Here is a 23285-nt window from a genome sequence, read left to right as displayed (position 1 = left end):
TGCGTGGGCCCTGTGCTGGACCCACCGTCATCCTATGTCCTCAGAACAGTCCCGTGAGGTGCTTCTGTCGTTAGCTTTGCTGGCAGGTGAGGAAGTCAGTACCAGAAAGGTTAAATAGCGTGCTTGGAGCCACACAGTGTTCAGCAGCCAGCCAGAGCTTGGGCCCACGCAAGGCTGATTTTAAAAGTCACACTCATAATATCCGGGCTTCCCCATCTAGTTTTGGCCCCTTGGCACCTGGTGTAGTGTCTTTGCCTGTGGTAGGGCTCAGCAGGTACCCCAGGACTCTGTTGATATGGGTCCTCCGTGCGCACGATTGGAACAGCAAGGCCAGCAGGCGTGGCCAGAGCCCTCCGGCCACCATGGGCCTGTCGTCTTAAGAACTGTGCCTCGGCCAGCTCCTGGCCCTGTGGAGGAAGGTGAGGGGGGCGGATGCAATTGCAGCGAGGCATGAGCCAAGGCCCTACTAGACCTGCCATTAGCAAGCTTAATTAGGCCAGTCATTAAGTTCAATTAGGCACTGGAAGCGACTGTCCCTTCCAGCCCCACAGTGCCCTCCAAGAGCTGGATCTGTTCCCAGGCAGACAGTGTGGGAGCTAGGCAGCTAGACCCTGGGGCCTAGCAGTCCCGTCCCTGCTTCTGGAGGCTGTGACTCCCATGGTCAGCCTGGGGCATGGTAATTATTTAGAGTAAGGTGCTGTGAATGTGTACTAACATGGCCAGGCATCTGCCTCCTGAGCGTGCTGAATGAGCATCCTCCTTTGCTAGTGTCGCCTTTTCCTGTGTCTGTACCGGGAGCCAGGCATCCATGTGTGCTCGTCCCCTCTTCCTGTCCTCGGCATGTGATCTTGGTCACATCATTTGCATTTGTTGGCCCAATGTTCCCTGAGGAGGTTGGTCACGGAGCCAGAGAGACAGCGCTTAAGTTTGGATTTCCAACACCCATGGAAAAAGCAGAATATCATGGCACATGCCTGTAATTCCAGTGCTGAGGAGGTGGAAACTGGACCTTCCCAGGGGCTTGCTGGCCAGTCAGTATGGCCTAATTGGTGAACTCCAGGTTCAGTGAGAGACAGAGAAACAATTGAGGAAGATGAACAATGCCAGCCTTTGTCTGTGCATGCCTATGTGTGTGTGTGTGTGCATGCTGTATATGGGGGTTCTTAATACACCATGCAATTCTCTAGTGTTCTGCAGTTTAGTTCAGTTCTGACACTATATACTTGGAGTTATTAGCAGATCCTGCAAGATAAGGGCTCAGCCCCACAGGACTCTTCCACCCCAACCAGGCCATGCCAAACGCAGGCCTCTGGTTGCTCTGCAGGCCTCGGGTTCCCTCTTGACCAAGCAGCTATAAATCTTGGGTTTCCACTACCTCCTCTCAGGGTACAAATATTATGTCAGAGTACTCACAGAACTCAGCCAAACACTTCACTTGCTATTGCCAATTTATTGTAAAGCATATCTTTTTTAAAAAAATATATATATATATGCCAGGTGTGGTGGCATGTGCCTTCAATCCCAGCACTCACTCAGGAGGCAGAGACAGGTGGATCTCTGGAAGTTTGAGCCCTGTTCTACGCAATGAATTCCAGACTAGCTAAAGCTACATAGTGAAACCCTCTCTCAAAAAAATTTTTATCACCTTTTACTTATTTATTGTATGTGTGTGTGCGCAAGCGCACGTGTGCATGTGCTATAGCTGTAGAGGTTAAAGATTAACTTGCAAGACTTAGCTCTCTCCTTCCGTCATTTGCATCCCGTGGGGAGAACTCCAATTTCCAGACCTGGTGGGGGTGTCTTTCCCCACGGAGCTGTCTTACTGGCCCACACAGCACATTTGAAAGGATTCAAGGGAGCAGCTAACTGAAGGGATAGAGAGAGGAAAGGCAGGACTTCCGTCTTGGTGAAGTCGGGGTGTGCTACCTGCCCTTCACCTGGACACGTTCCTATTTACCAACCTGGCGCTCTCAGGACCTGCTTCCGCTGGGTGTTTATGGATGTTTTATTCCGTAGGCATGGCTAATCAAATCACTGGCCATTGATGATGAATTCAGCCTCTAGCTTCTCTCCCCTCTCAGAGTCTGAAGTCAGGCATAGGGAAGTTTGGAGACCGGCATCAAAAGTTCCAGCTCCTTCAGCCACCAGTCCCCCTTCCTCGGGTCTTAATCTTCAGTCATCCATTAATATGCAAAAAAAAAAATGTCTCCCAGGAGCTGTGTGGCAGGAAAGCCGATGTATGCATTTCTCATGGTGGCCCATATTTTGTGCTCTGAAAAGCTGGCCCCACCCTTCTCATGGCAGGTGTCTTCTCTTTAGGTGAGAGCAGAGTCATAGATTGAATCTGGTCATCTGTTTTTCCTGAGTTTGAGACTTTCTCTAGCAACTGTGACAGTGTCTCTCATTTGTGTCTTGAGACTTTCAGTTGCCTCATATCCATTCCTAGTCATGAGTTTCTCCTTAGAGATACTCTTCCAGGATTAAGTGATCACGGCTGCGCAGGCCTAGTTTCCCCGCCAGCTGCATGGCTGCACAGGCCTAGTTTCCCCGCCAGCTGCATGGCTGCGCAGGGCCTAGTTTCCCCGCCAGCTGCACGGCTGCGCAGGGCCTAGTTTCCCCGCCAGCTGCATGGCTGCACAGGCCTAGTTTCCCCGCCAGGTGCATGGCTGCGCAGGGCCTAGTTTCCCCGCCAGCTGCACGGCTGCGCAGGGCCTAGTTTCCCCGCCAGCTGCATGGCTGCACAGGCCTAGTTTCCCCGCCAGCTGCACGGCTGCGCAGGGCCTAGTTTCCCCGCCAGCTGCATGGCTGCACAGGCCTAGTTTCCCCGCCAGCTGCATGGCTGCACAGGCCTAGTTTCCCCGCCAGGTGCATGGCTGCGCAGGGCCTAGTTTCCCCGCCAGCTGCACGGCTGCACAGGCCTAGTTTCCCCGCCAGCTGCACGGCTGCGCAGGGCCTAGTTTCCCCGCCAGCTGCATGGCTGCACAGGCCTAGTTTCCCCGACAGGTGCATGGCTGCGCAGGGCCTAGTTTCCCCGCCAGCTGCATGGCTGCACAGGCCTAGTTTCCCCGCCAGCTGCATGGCTGCGCAGGGCCTAGTTTCCCCGCCAGGTGCACGGCTGCGCAGGGCCTAGTTTCCCCGCCAGCTGCACGGCTGCGCAGGGCCTAGTTTCCCCGCCAGCTGCATGGCTGCACAGGCCTAGTTTCTCCGCCAGGTGCATGGCTGCGCAGGGCTAGTTTCCCCGCCAGCTGCATGGCTGCACAGGCCTAGTTTCTCCGCCAGGTGCATGGCTGCGCAGGGCTAGTTTCTCCGCCAGCTGCATGGCTGCACAGGGCTAGTTTCCCCGCCAGCTGCATGGCTGCACAGGCCTAGTTTCTCCGCCAGCTGCACATGAGTCACATCTGCCGCAGAACAACCTGTGCAGTGGGGTTGTTTTCACTCCAAGCAGTAAAACCCCATCCTCAGGGCAGACACAGAAAAGTGCTTATCTCAAAATAAGAGGACCAGGGCCTACAGCCCCGTGGCGCTGGCATGAACAGAGCCCATCCAGCTCTCTGCCCCACTGCCTGTAATGTGTAGTTACGTCATATGCAGACCCCAGCATTGAGTCACAGATGTCTCCAATCTCACCTGTCCTCCTCAGACAGGAACAGCAGGAATGGCAGGAAGGTGAAGAACTTCCCAGCAGGATTCTGTTTCCTGGAGAAGACATGTGTAGAGGGGGTTTCCTCAGATCTGTAGGAGATGACGTGGGAGGAGGGGTTCCCTCAGATCTGCAGGAGATGATGTGTGAGGAGGGGTTCCCTCAGATCTGCAGGAGATGACGTGAGGAGAGGTTCCCTCAGATCTGCAGGAGATGCTGTGTGAGGAGGGGTTCCCTCAGATCTGCAGGAGATGCTGTGTGAGGAGGGGTTCCCTCAGATCTGCAGGAGATGATGTGAGGAGGGGTTCCCTCAGATCTGCAGGAGATGACGTGAGGAGAGGTTCCCTCAGATCTGCAGGAGATGCTGTGTGAGGAGGGGTTCCCTCAGATCTGCAGGAGATGATGTGAGGAGGGGTTCCCTCAGATCTGCTGGCGATGCCGTGTGAGGAAGAATTCCCTCAGATCTGCTTCATGGTTCCTGTCCCTCAAAAATAGGTAACCCCTTTCCCACAGAGTGAGAGGCTGCAGAGCGGAAACTCAGGCAGGCTCTTTGTTACCCAGACAGAACTGGAATTGGAGTCAAGAGGAAGGGAGGATAGCTTTGAGGTGAGGACTAGGCTGTTGTCTCTGTTCTCAAACTAGCAAGCTGCTCCAGAAGAGCCTAGCCGCTCACATTGTAAGGACAGTGAAGCTGGATGTGGTGGCTCTTGTAATCACAGCACCGAGGAGGCCAAGACAGGAGAATTGTGTTTGAGGCTACCTTGGACTATGTAGTGAGTACTAAACTAATCTGGATTACATGGAAAGACTATATTTTTTAAATGTGTCGTGTGATGGAGGTGTGTACTACATAGCTCAGAAACAATTTCACCTAATTCTAAAAGCTGGAAGAAGTGGAGAATCCATAAGAAAGGATTTAAAATGTAAAAGCCAGGAAAAGTTGCTTTTTACATAGAAATAAACTGTAGAGGGTGAAATGAGGGGAAGGGACCAAGAGTCAGAGAACATAAGGCAAGGAAGTAGGAAAGTGAGCAGGGTACACATTATAAAACCTGGGGTGGGGCGGTCAAGTTCATTCTGTTTAAAAGGCAATGGGCAGCTGAGTGAGGCCAGCAAGCTGGGTGGAATGCCCACAGAGTCATGAGTCTGTAGGCAGCAAGGGCAGGCTGCTGGATGCCCAGCTGAGTGCCCAGGCAAATTCAGGGAGGGGCAGCAGGAGTGGGGGAATGTCGGACCCCTAGAGACAAAAGGTTTGGAGCAACTGAGGTAGACACAACTAGCTAGCAATCTGCAGGCTCAGGTTTGGTTTGGTATCACGGAGAAAGAGCATCCCTGCAAGAACAAGCATCCCGTCACATTACTGTCTCCTGTGATGATAACTGCCGTGGCTATGACTGCTTCTATCCACTGCGCACTTCATGTGCGCCGAGTATAGTCATGCCCTGCATAAGATACATTAGCCAACAGCAGATCTCAGGTACCTCAGTGGGTCCCCAAGATGATGTTGTCTAGTGGCATCATAGCCAGCTTATTTTAAATGCACACAGTGATGCTCACACAACGATGATGTTGTCTGATGGTGCATTGCTCAGCACATATCCTCCTCATTAGGTGATGAGTGAGTGTACTACGCCCAGTACGCTGCCTGAATTATGGTCCTTGATTCCTGAACCAGTCCTGTGGAGTAGAAGGTGGTATTTTCACTGTTTAAGAAGCTCCCCCAACAGCACACAGCTAGGGAATGGCGAAACTGATTTGAGCCTCTGTCTTAGTCTATTTCAGCTCCTATAACAAGATGCAGTAAACTAGGTAATAGGAATGTTTCTCCCGTGTACTGGACCCAGAGAGTAAGAGGCACCAGTAGATTCTGCTGAGAGGTGCTGTCTGCCTCCAAGTTTGCACCCCAAGTCTTTGTCCTCGAACAGAAGGGGCAGAGGGACCTAGTGAGATCCCTCCAGCCTTCTCCTGATGTGCTTATCCCTCTGCTCCAATGTTATGAGCACCCCTGAAAGCTGCGTCAGGGGTTAAGTTGTTGCACCAGGGGTTAAGCTGCAGCATGAGTTTTGGAGACTCACATTCAAACCCTCTGACTTGCCCACACTCAGAATCTCTGGTCTCTAGCGATCTGTCTAAATCAAGGCCCACGGCCCGAGACTGCACCCAGGTTGGAGCTGCCTGGGTTCCGAGGATTAGAGGGTTCAGCAAATCTGTGCAAATACCCTTCTTCCAGCCAGCCACCTGGCAGGAAGGGAAGCATTCGGTGGGAAGAGAGCAAGTGGCTGGGTTAGGAAACTCATCAAGAGAAAGCCAGACTTCTACATGCAGGTGATGGTGTTGTCCCTAAAAAATGCCTGGAAGAGGACAGATGGTTTTCTTCCTACCCTCCCCGTCTCCACCCCCGCCCCACTGAAACTGTCTCCCCTTCATCCCACTTCCTGCCCACTGTGTTGATTTGTGTTTCCAGACAAGCATATTGCGTTTTCTTGGTTGAAATTCTCAGGCAGAGGTAAGCCAGTTGTGGAGACAGGGCTGCAGGGGAACTGTCAGAACAGAGGTGTTTCCCAGCAAACAGATCCAGGATCGGATGTGGATCAGGAGAAACAGGGCTGCCACCCTTCTCTAACTCGGGAGAGCCCCGAGCACTGGTGGAACCCGCCTTCCTCCGTTCCGAGCTGGGGAACATGAGGCCTGGGGAGGTTAAGTGGCTTGGAATTACAGGAGCTTACAGTTAGAAAGGCCCTTGCGTTCACCTTGCCCTACTGCCCAAGGTCATGCAGCTAATTAGTATAATGGAATGTGCCTCGAATTCTACAGCCGTGCCCATGCTCAAACCTTGAGAACCGCTCACATTCATCTCGAGTTCATGAAAAGGCCGCTCACTGTACTGTTTGTGCAAGAAAGAGCTAGGTGCTTGGAATAAAATCGTCTTTACTGCCGTCCTCTGGGACCCTCACAGAAATGAGATGTTGATCATATGAAGCAATCTTATGAACAACAACAGCAAAAAAAAAAAAAAAACTTTCAAGGAAAAAGTTGTGTCCCCTGAGCCAGCCAGGCTGAGCTAAAGGGAAACTGGCTGCCTTGCAGTCTGAGCAGGTGGGAGCCAGGAGGGAGTGATGAGGGACGCTGCCATTGGGTGAAATTCTCCTGACAGAAATGGTCCCCTTGTTCTCCCTTTGATGGGTTCGTGCTCTCAGAAGTAAAATCCGTCTGTGAGCATCACACCTACCCCCTCCTTTTGCTTCCCGGTCCCCTGTTAGGAATAAACAAGAGCAGTTTTATTATGCCTGCAGCAGTTTGGGCACATGCACACAGAAGACAGCTTGGCAGGGTGGGCTTGTCTTACTCTGGGGTCCTCTCACCAGCCTGCGTCCAGGATTTCCTGGTTTCCTGGTGGCTGTTAGGTAAGAAGCCATGTTTTGAAGTGTCCTTGGCTCATGTTTTCCCTTGATGTATCTTGCTTGGGATGCTCCGAGATCTCCAAGAAGCACCACACACAGCCCTTCTAGTCCCTCTCGCCTCAAATGTGGCAGCCACCAGGGGGTTGTTGGGGTCTTAAGACCCTCCCTGTGCGCATCAGGTCAGAGTCTCTATAGGCTTCTGTGAGGATGGGATGTAAAGGGAGTAGGAAAACCCAACAGGTTTGTGCCAGAAGGAAATCTTTACAGGCCTTCCTGGTGGGGCAGACCTCAGTTTCAGCACTTGGGAGATGAAGTCAGGAGGAATCCAAGTTCAAGGCCAGCTGGAGCTATATGGGGAGATTCATCTCAGAACAGAACAAAACAAAAACAAAAACCAAACAAAAGAGAATTGAAATCAAGCTTTCTGGAAACACTGAGAAATTGGCCTCTGACTCGGGGGGCCCCGATTTCTGCTTGTGTGTGTTGCCACATCCTGCCCCTTTCATGGTCCACACAGCTGCGTTTCACCAAGACTGGACTCCAACCTAGTGGTTCATCTTTTCCATTAGCTTTTGTCTTTGACCGTCCAAAGAACGAATCTCACCATGCCCCCAGGATTTTTCCCTGACACTCCTCCAGCCCTGCTGATGCCTATTCCCAGCAAAGAATACGTGGGAAGCTCAGACTTTTGACAAACTGCTGTGTCTATCTACACTAAAATAAAACATATAGTCTTTAAAACTGTTTTCACCATATGGTCCCCCTGATTGATGATGCCATCTTTCCACTGAGGTTGTAGTTTCCTTTCAAATACATTGATTAGATGGAAAGTACGGAGTCTTTTTAAGGAAATGTGGAGTGGGTATACAGAGTCCACTGCTGTAGCAGAAATCCCAGCCATGACATTCGGCATGGGGAGCATTTGGGAAACCATATTCAGCTGCTGCTTCTCCTCATTCTTCCTCCTGCAGGAGCAAAGGACCAGGCCAGCTGCGTGTTATCTGCAGAAGTCCAGCTTCTCTGTTGTCTTGGTGACTTGAAGGGGAACCAAGGACTCAATGAGATGGCCACTGTGCCATCTCAGCCTAGCTGGTGTGGATAGCAGTCCCTTCCTGAGCAAACCTGCCTGCAGACTCTAGCTCTGTTACCCTCCTCGTTTTTAGCCACTACCTGGCTGCCAGCAACTGCCACCTGTCCGCCTCATGTGGCCCTGTCATGGCTCTGATCTTCGGCTGGGCTGCCTTTTCCAACTGGAAAGCGTCCTGTGGCTTCCGCTCAGCGGGCAGGCCTTCCGGGAGGCTGCGGCGGCTAGTTTCCTTCTGAGTCCCTCCTTGGCGTTTGCTTCTCTCCACCTCCCTGCCCTGTGAAGTGTGGAGCGTAGGCGAGCACACAGCTTTGGGGCCGTCCTTGGGTCCCTGTAGTCTCCATGTCACACTTAGCAGTGACTCAGGGTAGGTGACAGTGACCTGGGTCACTAAGACTTTGCAGTATGAGTTTGTGGAGAATTTAATATTATTTCTATAATGTTCTTCTCCCACCAGATTTGAAAACACCAAATAGAACTTCTCCAAGTCCCAGCTCCTACTTGTTCTAGTAGATAACTAAAGTCCCATAAAGGTTTCCTGAAAAACATAGTATGCGTTTGAAGTGGCGCCGGTGCAGACTCCAAACTCTCCGCTACTTTCCTCTGCAGCAGATACCTGTACTAAAACTGTGACTGTGTCCCAACCTTTTTCTTCAGGCTGTTATTAGAAGCCTACCAAAGATGCTATTCTTAATCTTCCCAGAAGGGGGCAGACTTCACCCAGGAATGGCCATTAATTCCCTAGCCCATCTAGGACAGGATCTGTGCACAGACAGGAGAGGGATGTGGCTTTCATCTCTCAACATGACACTTGATGATAAACTATTTTTGCACAAACTAAATAGGATCCAGTGTGACCTAGAACCACATGGATGTTATCGAGTTCTTAACTATCTTTGAAAGAAGTGAGAAAAGATAACCCTAATCTTTATCGGACACTAAACAGGAATAACGAGAACTAGGGACTAGGGGAGAGGGAAGTAGGCACTTCCACTTTTAGAAGGAACTCGGGAGTGTGGGGATGGATTAGATCAAAGACCTAAGTGTTCCGTTCATTACCCCATCCCAAGTGGACAGTGCGGCTATGATTTAAGCGTTTGGTTCTTTACCCTATCCTGAGTGGACAGTGTGGCTGTGTTCACAGCAGCCAAGCCCGCTTTCCCCTCAGTTCCCACCATGGCGTCCCATTTGATGGCCATGTGTGTTATAAAGTGAGGCTTTGGTTTGGGGATCAGGGAGAAATGGTTCTTTATCTCTCACTCAGGCCTGGGTGAAACTTACCTCAGCGAGCTTTCAGAGGCGGTGGTGAATGGGGAGGTGAGCTTTTGTTAGGTTGGTTTTGTTTCTTTGTTGTTTTTTTTTTTTCTTTCTTTCTTTTTTGAGCCTTGGCTGGCCTAGAGCGCCTAGAATCCACTATGTAGACCAGGGCCTCAGACTCAAAGATCCACCTGTCTCTGCCTCTTGCATGCTGGGATAAAGGTGAGTGCCACCACTGCCCAGCAGTTCTGAGGTTTCTATCATGCATTTCGCCGCGAGTCTAGAACACTTCATAGGAAACTGTTTTGATTGCTTCCTTCCACGGGCGTATGTGTTTGCAAAGTGCAAGGAGCTTTGGCTGTTGTGTATTTTCTGATGTCTCTCTACTAACTCTCTTCTGTGAACACGGCCCTGCTGCAGAGTTTCCTCTTTTTGCAGTGGAGTCGTGTGCCTTTAGCATCCTCAGCTACCGGAGTCACAGTTGTCCTTGTGTACCCAGACTCTTAACTGCACTTCTGAGATCAGAGACAATGGCCATCGGGAATGTCCACTGACTCCGGGGTCCATTTGGCACTGGTTCTGCCTCAGCAGGGAGGCAGGTCTGGGGTCTAGTGCGTGCCATCGCTATGAAGAGGCTTCAAGGACACTTCCCCCCATTTATCCCAGTTATGTCCACTGCTAAACTAGGTTAACGGTGTCTAATTAACCACAGAACATTGTCATGCTGCATAAAGACAGCATCCCGTCTGTCCTCTGAGCCGTGGTTCTTTATCTCCATTTAGACCTCCGTGGTGTTCCATTAGGCGTGAGAGACTGTTTCCATGAGGTCTGCATCAGGGCCACCTTTAAACCACCGGGTTGGGAGACTTGGCAAAGCTGGCGCCCTCCTATAAGTTTGAAGCATATTGGCACCATAGAAAGTATCAGTTGGGTCCTAGTGGAGTGTATGGAAGGGTTATCTGCCACATAGAGCTGCTTGCATGTGTGTCCCCGTGAGGCAGGGATTAAAAGCTAAGCTTTGGTGTTAGCCATCCTGGCTTGTGTTCACGCCTGCTGTTCTCTAGGTAGACAGCAGAAAGCAAGCGACTTTACCTCCCTGAGCCTCGGCTTCTTCAGCTGTGCAGTGGCGTGAATAGCAGTGATGATGGGATTGTTCTAGTACATCATGTATGCTATATGTCATCGCAGTTCATACGTTATACCGTGTTAGTGCCTGGTGTCTGGCAGGCCACTGCTAACTCTCAGCTCTTCAGAGAAACGTGTGGCTGCATCAAACTGACCATGTCTGAGAGAAACAGGGATGAAAACCAGGCAGGGACTGCTCGGGTGCCGAGCCAAGCTCTGGGCTGTGCAGGAAGGTGGAGGCAGCAAAGCAGCCTTTGAACACTTCACCTGAGAAGCCAGTACTTGGAGCGCAGCAGCCCGTGGCCAGCTGTTCTGGTGGCTTACAAAGGGCCACTGCGAGATGACTGGGGTTTCTCCCTTTCAGGTTGCCGGCTGACCAGACACGCTTCTTCACCACTGGCGTGCCCCGTTACCAAGTCTTCCGTGTCAGAGGGGAGGGGTTCTTTCCTCTGGTCCATAGGTAAAGCTGTCTTCTGAAGAATGGCCAAAGTAGGCAGCAAGCGATGGAGGAGCCCCTCAGAAGAAGCCTGGCATTTTATTAGCGTTCCAGGGTGCTGGCTCAGGAAGCGCCATGTTTTTTACAGTTTGCGTATTGAGCGAGTGGGTGTCTCTGGTGGGCCTGGATTGTCCGGCCTGCCGTGGTGGCGAACTCCTGCTTGGGTTGCACAAACACCACAGGCTCGTGTGAGTCCCAGGGATAAGACGCTTTCCCTTATGGGCCGTTTGGGCTCCTGGCCCTCTCTTCTTCAAGTCCATATCTATCAACACTCCCTTGGGGTGGAAGACAGGAGGTGGGCAACTGAAAAAGAAAGGAGGAAGGGGCACGGGTATCTGTTTTGCTGCTCAGCAAGTATGGCGTCCAGCCTCATATCTGGAACACAGTTAGGGATGTGACTCTTATAATTAATACTTGGGTAGGAGGTGCCAGCGTTGGGTCAGGAGCTAGCAGGTCTCCATTGAAAAAGTTTTGCGTGTGATTCTGTTGCAGCCTATGGTTAATAGCTGCCTGTCTGGAGGATTATCTGTAGCTTTTCATTCTTTGTGCAGGTAGGGGAGTTGGAAGGACTGTGTGTTCAGGAATCCAGACAGCTGCATGGGTGCCCTGGAGATGCTGTCATGCCGCCGGCATGTGTCTGCAATCTAGAGTGAAAGTCAGGGAAGCAAAGTCTCGTGTTAGGCTCATCTCTAGCTAGCTCTGTGACAAGGGCGAGGCCCATGGTCATGTCGCCTGGTGTCCCCGAGTGTCAGTGGCTACTGCAGACACCTGCAGTAGCTGCTGTTATGTAGACACTGATGTCTTTGGAAAGCACTGAAAACCATTGTGTGTGTGTGTGTGTGTGTGGCGTGGTGCCACCTAAGATACCTTTGGGGATGAGATGGGTGTGGCAGATCTGTGAGGCAGAGCTGTACTTTATATTGGCTCCCCAGGGCACACATAAGTACAGATTTATCTCTCTATAGAGAAACATACACCGGGTCTAGAAGGTACTTCCCACCTAGGCTGTCTTGGGCTCACACATGGATATCCACATGGCTGTAGGACATCCTACTGTCTATCCTCTGGCTTCTCCAAGAAAACCATAGACTCAGTGACTCAGAACTACTCTTAGCCTTGTAGGAAGGAGCTCAGGGCGGCTGGTGGTCAGGCTTCTGCCCCAAGGACTGTGTTGTTACCAGGCTTTTTATTGCAGTAATCCAGAAAGGTGAGCATTCGTTAAAAGAATAAACAGCAGTGTGATCCAAACCAAATTCACCTATGCTCTAGATCGGTGGTCCTCAACCTTCCCAATGCGGCAACCCTTTAATACAGATCCTCATGTTGTGGGGACCCCAAACATAAAATTTATTTTCATTGCCACCTCATGACTGTAATTTTGCTACTGTCAGGAGTCAGAATGTAAATATCTGTGTTTTCAGATGGTCTTAGGGAACCCCTGTAAAAGGGTCATTCGACCCCCACAGGTTGAAAACTGCCACCCTAGATAAAGCCCAGAGAAGGCCAGTTTTCCCCCTGTGTGAGCCAGAGCAAAGGCGGGGCTGTAGCTCTCAAAGCTCTCATTTCTCAGGCAGTGGAGATTCAGAGCCTGTTACTTACCTTCTGGAGGAGAGGGGACAGAGTGACCTGAGGGCACCCCCTTCCAAGGACATCTTCTCATCTGTCTCCTTTCTCCAAGAGAGGTGGTGGAGAATGTCCTCTGGCTCCTCCTAGAGGGAGAGAAAGCAGAATGTGGGCTCCAGGGCAGTTGAGTTGGATCTTAAACTCAGCCACTTTTTGAACACTGAATGGATAAGTGGCCATTAATCAGCCTCCCCCAGAGAGTATCACGGCCATCATCTTCTCACCGCAGAATTCCCCCTGCTTTTGCCACGGCCCATTAGAAATCACAATAGCACCACAAGGGCAGCCAGGCCTTTAGCATGAGCGCCCTCGGGGGACATTCAAGATACAGAGCCTAGCACAGGTCGCCCAGCTCTTTGGGCTTCTCTTGGTTGTGTGGTAGTGCATGTAGAACATACATCTTGGTAGGAGCACTTGGTGGGGAGACTCTTAACCTCAGGGTACTGCAGCTCCTGAGGGCGATCACGGGTGAGTATATTTGTCCTGTGCACAAAGTGAAGACACTGGCCTCATCTTCCTTATCTCTGATCCCATTTCCCCATGACCTGCTCTCATCCTCCTACTGTTGGTGACATGCTGGCTGAGTCTTCTGGGCAGTGAGTTGACAACGTTCAGCTTTACAGAAGAGCTAGAAGCTGTCGCCTAAGGGAACCATGGGAGCAAGGACAAGAGCCTTCCATCCTTCCCCGACAGAAAGTGGCCTTGGCAGCGGGCAGTGTTCTCTAACTAGTTCTTTGGCTTGGAATAGTCCGTGGAACTCCACCGTAGAGGTGCGCAGCTGACCTCGGACGCTCTCCTCCACTGCTCTTTCTGTCTTTCACTTTGGTGCCCTAGCTGCTCAGCCGCCTAGCTGTACCCACTGAGTCAATAGCGCACTCAGAGTGGGTTCAGCCAGCTCTTCATTGCCGGAGCCAAACAGCTGAGGTGATCAGCTTAAACATAAGAAAATGTTCTTGGCACATGGTTTACGTGAATAACTGTGGGCCCTGTTCTTGTGGACCTGCAACGGCGCAGTTCACTGTGGTAGGAGAAAGAGTGAGGAATGAAACAGGGCCTCGATATCTCCTTCAGGAGCACGGCCCAGAACCTCACCTTCTTCCACCAGGCCCCACCTCCCAGAGGATCTGCATCATCATAGCCCTGCAGGCTGGGGACCAGGCCAAGGCATGTGAGCCTTTAGGGGCCGTTAGACATCCAGATCCTGGAGTAGCTCTCCCTCTTCCCTTCTCTCTCCTGATCTCACCCATTGTTTTTCTGACTTTTAGAACCAGTGCCTGGAGTGGGTGGGGCTGGAGAGATGGTTCAGAGCACTCACTGCTCTCACCGGGGACCTGGGTTCAGTTCCCAGCACCACACGGCAGCTGACCGCTGTCCAGCTCCAGTTCCCAGGGCTCAGATGTCCTTTTGAGGCACACACATGGTGCACATCCATTCATTCATCAGCAACACTCAGACTTGTGAAATTAAACTAAGTTTAAAACAACAATAACCAGACAGTGTAGGGGACTGGAGAGATGACGTAGCTCCGTGATTAAGAGCACTGGCTGCTCTTCCAGAAGAACCAGTTCCCAGCACCCACGTGGCAGTTCACGTTTGTCTATAACTCCAGTTCCAGGGGATCCAGCATCCTTTTCTGGCTTCTGTGGATACCAGGAATGCACGTGTTGAATAAACACACATGTAGGCAAACACCCATACAAACACATAAAAAACTAATAAATATTAAAAAGTTAAAAAGAAACAATATAGTTGAGAGTAATTTATTTAAACTTAGACCTTTTCTTTTTTGATATTGTTGTTGTTTTTTTTTGGGGGGGGGGGACAGGGTTTCTCTGTAGCTTTGAAGCTTGTACTGGAACTCACTCTGTAGACCAGGCTGGCCTCGAACTCACAGAGACCCACCTGTCTCTGCCTCTAAAAAGCTGGGATTAAAGGCATGTGCCACCACCACCTGGCCTATTTTTAATTTCTTAATTGATAAAAAAATTAATATATGATAGTAGCTAGAGGAGTTACTCACATCTTACAGGGATGGTAGTTGGCCTCTTGCTGGTGAGGTGTTTGGCTCTGCACTGACAGGGGTGAGAATCTCGTGCATTCTGCTTCCGGCCGTTGTGACGCTGACACCATGGCCTGGCTGTCTTCTCATATGCTCGATTTCAGGCTGAACATAATTTATTTAGAAGAAAATGCAAATCTCATTGTAGGGATTTTCAGACATGGAAAAATGGAATCACCATATACCCCAAAGCCTGCTTTAAACGCCGTCAGCAGTTCCCAGTCACAGAGCATCTGTGGGAACTTTCTTAGGTCAGAATTCCTTGGAGTTTTGTTGAAAATCCATTGTCCAACACTGAAGGTGTAGTTTAGGAGGAGCGTGCTTATCTAGCATGTGTAAAACCTCATTTCTGTTCCCAAGGGTATAAGCTCTTTATTAAGAATAATACCACATAATAAAAGCAATAATAATAAAACCACAAATGTCAACAACAGTATGTAGTCCTGGGTTCCCATATACTTATCGGCCAATTCAGAAATCTCTCCATGCCAGGTCTGCCAGTCTGCATGTCTAACGGGCTTCCCAGTAGATCTCATGTCACTGACATGTAAGAGTCACTGCCTTAGGTAAAGGCATGGGTGTCACGCAGGTTCAGATTCTACCCAGTACCAGTCTCCTGATGAGATAGAAGCCTACTTACTGAACAGCAGAGCCAGCATGCCCCCTTTGCTTCTGTGACATTCCTAGGCTGGTAAGGAACAGCACCAAATACAGCCAGAGCCTTTGTCGTTGAAGAAAGCAGACTGGCAGAGAGTCATTATCCAGTTGTTGAAAGAGGCCTTGTCTGCCTCCATTTCCGGTTTCAGCTTCTTGCTCTACTGACACTCAAACTCACCAATCTAATCTGGAGTTGTACTGAGCCAAGGCTTTAAGAAGGCCTTATAGGGGATTGGGAATATGACCAGGTAGTAAAGTAACCTGCTGTGCCGTCATTAGGACCTGAGTTCTGATCTCTGGCATCCACATAGAAAATATGATATGGTCATGGATGTCTGTCACCCTGGCATTGGGCAGGGATTCAGAGGTTGCTGGCCTGCCCATCTAACCAATCAGTGAGTTCAAAAGATATGGTGGCGGGGCATGGCGGGGCACGCCTTTAATCTCAGCATTCGGGAGGCAAGGCAAGTGGACTTCTGTGAGTTCCAGGCCAGCCTGGTCTACATAGAGACTTCCAGGCCAATTTTGTCTCCAAAGAGAGAAAGGTGATCCAGGAACACATCTGATCCAATCTCTGCCTCTACTCTATACCTGGGGTGTACATCACCCCCCCCCCAAACACACACACATACACGCCACACACAGCCTAGGGGAGCTGGCAGCCTTAGAGGAGGCACCCCCACAACTTCCAGAAATGCAGAGCTCAACTTCTAGTGATCTTTCTGAGACGGCAGGGTTTGGAGAGGGACTGAGTGGGGTCAAGCCAGAGATTCCAGCCAAACAGAGAGATGCGGACTTGGCCCTACCTGAACCTCTCCCCAGGGATGCTCTAGTGTGTGAAACTCACAAGTCGTCTTAAACTTTGTCTCTCTCTCTCTCTTTTTTTTTCAGATTGGGAAAGAAATTTTCCGAGGAGATGGAAGAGTGAGTTCCCATGTTCTTGTGTGTCCTGTAGGGGGTTGTGCCAGCATTGTGGCCTTGGCTGCCATCATCCCTCCAGCCTGTGTTGAATACAGCATTGAAAACAACAGATGGAGGGCTGGAGAGATGGCTCAGCAGCTCAGGGCTTGTGCAGGGCACCAGGGGTGGGCTTGCAGCACCCACATGGCAGCTCACAACTGTCCTTAGCTCCAGTTGTTCTAAGGGCTCAGCCCCCTCATCTCACCTCAGGCCCACACTCAGTACACAGACAAATATGCAGACCAAACAGTCGTCTGCATAAAAGTGATAATGAAGGCTTCAAAAAGAAAATCAGGTGTTCTGGAATCTGGCTGTGGCCTGGGGCTGGGATCTGCACGGTGAGGTCAGAGCTTGCTTCATGGCCCCTCCTCACCTGAAGGTCAGAACCTGGCCCTCGTGCCACGTCAGGCTCACCACCAGCTCTTCAGGATCATGTGTCCAGGTACAAGGGTGACAGCCCAAACTTTCCACAGATGGGCGGAAAGTAAGATAATCTGCTGACCCTGGCCCTCTCCTAAGACTTTTAAAAAATGAAAATGAAATTAATTAAAATGGAAGGAAAAGGTTCTAGGCAAAGGCAAAATGGCAGGTGTTCTTGCCCCTGCAGGCTTGAGGAGAGCGTTTGTGTGTGTCTGTGGGTGCTGCCCGTGGGAATGGGGGGGGGGTGTCACACGGCCTGTGCAGCCATGCACAGCAGACTCATTTGCCTGAAAATGTTTGACCAACATTATGAAAGAAGAAGGATTTTAATTTATTACCTATTATCTTAGTTAGGGTTACTATTGCTGTGGTGAAACACCATGGCCAAACACAAGTTGGGGAGGAAAGGGTTTATTTAGCTTACGCTTCCACATCACTGTTCATCACTGAGGGAAGTCAGGACAGGAACTCAAACAGGACAGGGACCAGGAGGCAGGAGTTGATGCAGAGACCATAGAGGGGCGTTGCTTACTGTCTTGTTCTTCATGGCTTGCTCAGCCTGCTTTCTTACAGAACCCAGTATCACAAGCCCTGGTGGGAAGGAAGAAAATGCCTTACAGCTGGGTCTTATGGAGGCATTTTCTCAGCTGAGGTTCCCTTTTTTCAGAGGACTCCAGTTTGTGTGCCAAGCTGACCTAAAACTAGTCAGGACAGCTGTTAACTCTAGGTTGTTGCCAGCTGTGTTTAAAACTCTCCTGTTCTGTTTTCCACTAACAGCCGCCGCCTCAGACAACACAGCCTGACTGGATCAGATGAAGAAGGTGAGCTTCTTGAGGAAGTTGGGGCATAGTCAGGAGACCTGGGGGCCCCTGGGGAGTCCTTGGCTGTGGGCTTGAAGCCAAGACTGCTGCTCACATCTCTGCCTTGCCGAGTGCTTTTGCCTGGTCCCCTGCTTTATCCACTTCCTCTCTGCACTTTATCCACTTCAGGACTCCGCTGCACTCTGCTTTCCTGGGGTTGCAGACTTAAACAGCCAGACCCACTCCCCGCATGGCTGGTAGAGATTTAGAAGCTTTTCCCCAGCCCCAATTCTTCCTTAAAATAGATCTTCCTCTTACCTCTTGTCTATGTCTTTCTTTTTATGTGTGTGTATGGATTTGTGTGTGTGTACATTCATACACATTTCCTCTATTGCTATAGTAATCTGTAGTGACCATTTTAAGTTCTTGGGCCGCTAATCACTGCTGTCTCTTCTGAGTCTGTTTCTGTTAACTCCTTTTCCTTCTGGAAGAGGTATTTCCACTTCTCTCTAACTTTCTCTCTCTCTCCACACACACGCACATGCCTGCACGCGTGCACGCGCGCACACACACACACTGCTCCCTCACTGATGAATAGTTTGATTGGATATGGGACACACTGGATGTGACATATTATTCCTGAACCTATCTGTCCCCCTTCAAAGGCTGATCCATTTTTTGGCAGGTCTTTGATGGTCAAGGTGTTTATTTTGACAGCTGTCTGGAGCTAGCACTAAGACGTGTCCAACTTTTTGCCGTTAAGACAAAATATTGTCAACTACAAAGTTCATGCTTGAGAACCACATAATCAAGTTACAAAGGGGGGGGAGGGAGGGAGGGAGAGAAGGAGAGAGAAAAAATAAAATTGCATTTAGAAAGTACGTTTTAAGTAAGTTAACAGCTCCATATCAGGCTGTATTTCTAGCTTTCCTCGGCTAAGGGTGGCCCGTGGCCATGGATTAGTCTAAGGCATCTTGTGAGCAAGTGCAGCGATCACCAAAGACCACTCTGTGGGTAGGAAATCACTCATCAGGGACAAACTGCCGGGCTGGCTCACAAAATCAGAGACCTGCGACTCGGTGGGAAGGCGTGGGTTTGAGATATTAGTCTACGGAGTCGGTGTCCGCAAACTGGTTATCCAGAACCAAGTGTGTCTCGCCCCTGTCAGTTGAAGGGAAGCAGTAACCTTCCTGACAAACAGAAACCCAAATTGTAAGATTCCTGAGGGTTGCTGAGTTCAGGTTTCTGTTTACCCAGTAAGAATCTAGCCTGTGTTGGATCCAGGCCACCGTCTTAGGACTCCATCACAGGACTGTCATTTTGGCGCCTCCTGTGCAACCTAACACATCTCTGGTCTTGATCCCCTGTCTGGGGCCGGCTCGCCTCACACCCTGTGGCTGAAGACCTCTGAGGCCTGGGAAGCTTGGGGGCCTCAGCCTGAACTAAGAGATGGCAATGGAGGTTGTCTGCAGTGTACGGATCTGGCCAGTCTGGAACGGCAAGAAGGAGTGAGTATTAGCTAGTAGTGTCCGCAGGTCAGTTTTTGAGTAACTTGGTCTCCAGTTGCTTGTGTATTTGTTTGTAACGCCAAGAAACTTGGGCTTTGTGTTAGGAACATTAAATTCAGGAAACATGATTTCTAGAGCTCTTTCTGCCTGGAGCCGCCTTCCAACGCGTCTAAAGACCCTGCTTCCTTCATGTTTTTCCTTGTGGAAAATGCTACTCTAGAGTCCTTAGATTGCTCCAAATGACCAGAAGACACCAATATGCAATTGCAGACAAACAGAAAAAATCAGCATGCTTGGGTCCACCCAAAATGGCTTCGACCCTGGGGGAGAATAAGGTAGCCCCTTTTAAGCCTGCTTAGGGAAATTCTAGCTGAGGTTAGGTGTACTTTGAAGTGATTGGGTGTAGACCCTTTCTGACACAGGAATCATGTTATGATTGGCTCGTGCTCAGCAAACCTGCCCTTTAATACATTAAGAAATGGAGGCTTAGCGGGTTTATATGGGGTAGCGGGACTCAGAGGCTGCCTTTCCAACTCCAAGGAGAATCAGCTCTTACTCCTCAGCTGTCCACCAATGTCGCCATCACCATTACCAGCTGCCAAGCTAGGGATATGATACCAATTTGGCTTACGTTTTACATATTGCGTCCTGTGGTTCTCAAGAATAATCAACAGTCTATAGCAAGCTCGGTGTGGTTTGTGTGTGTGCACATGTGTATGTGCGTGTGTGTGTGTGTGTGTTTGTGTGTGTGTGTTTGTGTATATATGTGTACGCATTTGTGTGACGGTGAGAGGCTGATGGGGATGTCATTTCTAGATCACTTTTCACCTTTACTTTTTAAGTAGGGTCTCTCGCTGAACCCCAAGTTCATCAGTTTGACTGGGCCGGCCGGTGAGCTGCAGGGATCTGCCCATCACCCTTGCCCTGCATTGCTGGAGCGTTGGACACACACCACCAAGCCTAGCTTTTTGTCTGGGTTCCTAGGATCTTAACTCAGGTTCTGATGCTTATGCCAGAGGCACTTTCCTGACACACCATCTCTCCGTGGCAAAGGTTTTTTTTTTTTTGATTTTTCGAGACAGGGTTTCTCCATAGCTTTTGGTTCCTGTCCTGGAACTAGCTCTTGTAGACCAGGCTGGCCTCGAACTCATAGAGATCCGCCTGCCTCTGCCTCCCGAGTGCTGGGATTAAAGGCGTGTGCCACCGCCCGGCTGTGGCAAAGGTTTTTAAATCGACTTTATTGAGGCTGTTTGAGTACAATGAAAGTACTCAACCATTCCAAGAAGGCAGTTCTTTGGTTGACATTCCTGTCCTGTGAAGCCGCTGTCACAATGAACAGACAGAATCTCTATTACCCCCTCAGGGCACCCCTCCTTGGCCTCTGGCCTCAACAGTTGGTGCTTTTTTTTTTTTTTTGTCATGATAAAATAATTTCATTTCTCAGAATAAATGGAGGCATAAGTACATATATTTTATCTCAGTTTACATAAAAAGAAGCCTAGACATGCCTGGCTTTTTGCCTCATCATGATTCCAACACCGATTCAGATCGTCGCAAGTACTGCTGTTAGTATCTTCGCTTTTATTGATGAGTGATGTTCCATTATATGGGCATACCACACACCATATATTAGCCTGTTGATAAACACTTGAATTGCTCATTATGCCCATTCTGAAGACAAACACGCTCAAGGCAGGGGAGGGTAACCTTGCCCAAGGTCACGCAACCAGTACCTGATAGCAGCAGGATTTAGAGGCAGACCTTTGACCTCTGAGCTCTTATTTTCAGCCTTTGGGATGAATTCCTTAGAGCTGCTGGGATCTTCACCACGGGCTGTAGAGTGACTGCTGGGTGCCTAGTCGAGTCCCACCAAAGAAGGAAAGAAGAAAGACTGATTTTCTGAGAACCCCGCTAATATTTTCCCTTTCTTAAACGCGGCATGGGAAACTTTTGATTTTGACATGGAGGCCTGACACACAAACCCCTTCCTCACAAACCTCCCAGGAGCGACACCTCCTTCCTAGCATCAATCTGTCCCTCCATTGAGCTCTGCTTACGTCCTTAGTGGAAAACTAGTTCATGTCACACTTCACATGTGACTTGGTCCATTTCACCGAAAGTGAATGTTTAGAATCCATTATGCTCTAAGAATCATATGTTACATATAACTAGTTTCTAGAATTATCTTTGCTCAGAGACTTCCATGGTTGGCTAGTGAGGGCTGCTCCTTTGAACTCAGAATATCCGGTGGATGGGGAGAGTCCAGGAATGATCCCTGTGAATCATCTATGCTATGCGTCCAACGATGATGTTATACAGCTCCTTGGACAACTGTCAGGAGACCTAGTGGCTCTCCTAATAAAACCCTGTTCAGGTTCTTAGGGGAGCAGGAAGCGTTTTCACCCAGGAAGGGGCCAATTTCACCTGGTAGGGATGGGTCATGGGCGAGCAGCGCTAGGGAAGAGGCGAGCCAACAAGTCTCCCTTGTTCTGTCTGTCACCTTCTCCCATCTCCCATCAGCCTTGGAGGTTAGGTTTATGGAGGAGAGCCAATGGATCCTCACTCAGTTCCTGCCCCAGGTGCTAGAGACGGTGGTCACTAAGGCAGTCCCAGGCCTCCAAGAGCTTCTGGTCTAGTGAGAAGACATCTTGCCCTTGCCTGCCTGTCGATTGTGGAGCCGTTTCGAAAGCCTTATCTCCATAGCTGCATTCTCAGCATCTTCACCCTTGGTACCATTCATGCTGCCCTGATGCCTGGGGGAAGGAAGGAGAAGCATGACTTCCCTCCACCAGTGCCTCGTTTTTCTAGGGAATAGGGCATAAAAATACAGGAGAAAGGACTTTCGGAGATTTCAGGATGGAAACAGAATGAGTGACATTTGCAAATGGCTTGGGCGTCTGCTGGTGAACCAAAGGACATGACGTGGGACTGTTTGTGAGACCATGGCTAGGCTGAAAACTTGGATGGATGTAGAGGCCAGTCAGAGAATACAAACATGCGGAACAACAAAAGGGTAGTTGGCGGAGAGTGTCGGAGCCTGTGATGAACACAGAGCACAGCGTGAAAGATGTCAGGTTAGGTTTGAGAGGCTGACAGGCAGACTAAGGATGGATTTCTAATTGTAAAATGCCCATAGCTCCTGTAAGGCTGAATCCCCAGCTCGAGAAAATTAAATACGAAATTAAAAATGACACTTTTAGGCACGTGGTGCTGGAACTTGTACCCAGGGCCACAGGTCTGCTAAGCAGTCTGTCAATGAGCTAGGCTGCCAGCCCCAAAGAACCAATTCTTTTTTTTTTTTTTCAAATCTTCTGCAAGTAGAACACAGCTGCAAGTTGGATTAGGTTTTTGGAGGCAATTTGTAAATTCTTCACAAAACCCAGGATGGCTTTGCCCTAAAGGAACATGGATCCTTGTTGGGAAGCAAAACAGAATATAAAAAACAAAACAAAACAACAACAAAAAAAAACTCTATAGGAATTCAGCAGCTATGAATGACAGAGAGGGGAGGTGTGACAGGACCTGGTTGCATAGTAGTGACCATATGTTTAGTTGTGTAGGTACTGAAAACACCTCAGGAAGAAGGAAGAACCTAGCGTGAGGAGAGACTCTGGGTGGAGAACGATTAACGAAGTTGGAAGGGGTGCAGGTTTGCAGATCTAAGTCCGGATTCGTGTCCATTCCTACTCTAGACTGCCTTTAGTGACATTATGGCGGTGTTCAGTCTTCTTCCTAACCTGCTGGCTCTAGCTTGAGGCTCTCCCTGTTATTCCTAACCAGTGGGAGGTTATAGAGACTGGCTGGAGAGTAGTGGGCAGCCAGAGCCCCACTTGACCTTGGAGCAGGCAGAGCAGGTCTTCTCTATTTAGACAAGCAGCCTTCACTGGCAGAGCCACCCATCCTCTTTAAAGACATTTTAAAAGTTAGTATACAGGGTAATGGCATTCATTTTGGCATTTTAGACACACGCGTCACACTGTGTTTGATGGTATGGGTCCCAATCTCTCTTGTGCCCTCTCCCTGTGACTTATTGGTTACCTTCATCCGATCATATGTCCCCCTTCTTTCTGCTTTCTTGCCACACATTTGCCATTACTCTTTTCTCCCCTCTCTCCCCTTTCATCAGACACACACACATACATAGATGTACATTTCAGTGTAGAATCTGTGTAAGAGAGTATACACAGTATTTAACTACATTTCTGGGTCTGGTCTGTCTCATAGCATGTGATCTTCAGTACCCATCTTCCTCCAA

The 23285-nt window shown here is 49.7% G+C and overlaps 1 protein-coding gene across 1 annotated transcript in view; it reads left to right on the top strand.

Annotated features, from left to right (window-relative positions):
- Positions 1-23285, top strand: part of Ift43 (intraflagellar transport 43) — a 79802-nt gene that overhangs the window by 41459 nt on the left and 15058 nt on the right. The window contains exons 4-5 of the mRNA XM_041658435.1: positions 16234-16266; positions 17500-17543. Coding sequence (XP_041514369.1) covers positions 16234-16266; positions 17500-17543 — 77 coding nt within the window. The remainder of the gene's footprint in view (positions 1-16233; positions 16267-17499; positions 17544-23285) is intronic.

This window comes from Microtus oregoni, unplaced genomic scaffold (assembly GCF_018167655.1).
Source record: "Microtus oregoni isolate MIOR12 unplaced genomic scaffold, Mior012 000009F_ref0000495, whole genome shotgun sequence".
Taxonomy (NCBI): domain Eukaryota; kingdom Metazoa; phylum Chordata; class Mammalia; order Rodentia; family Cricetidae; genus Microtus; species Microtus oregoni.
This window is presented reverse-complemented; position numbering and strand designations above follow the sequence as displayed.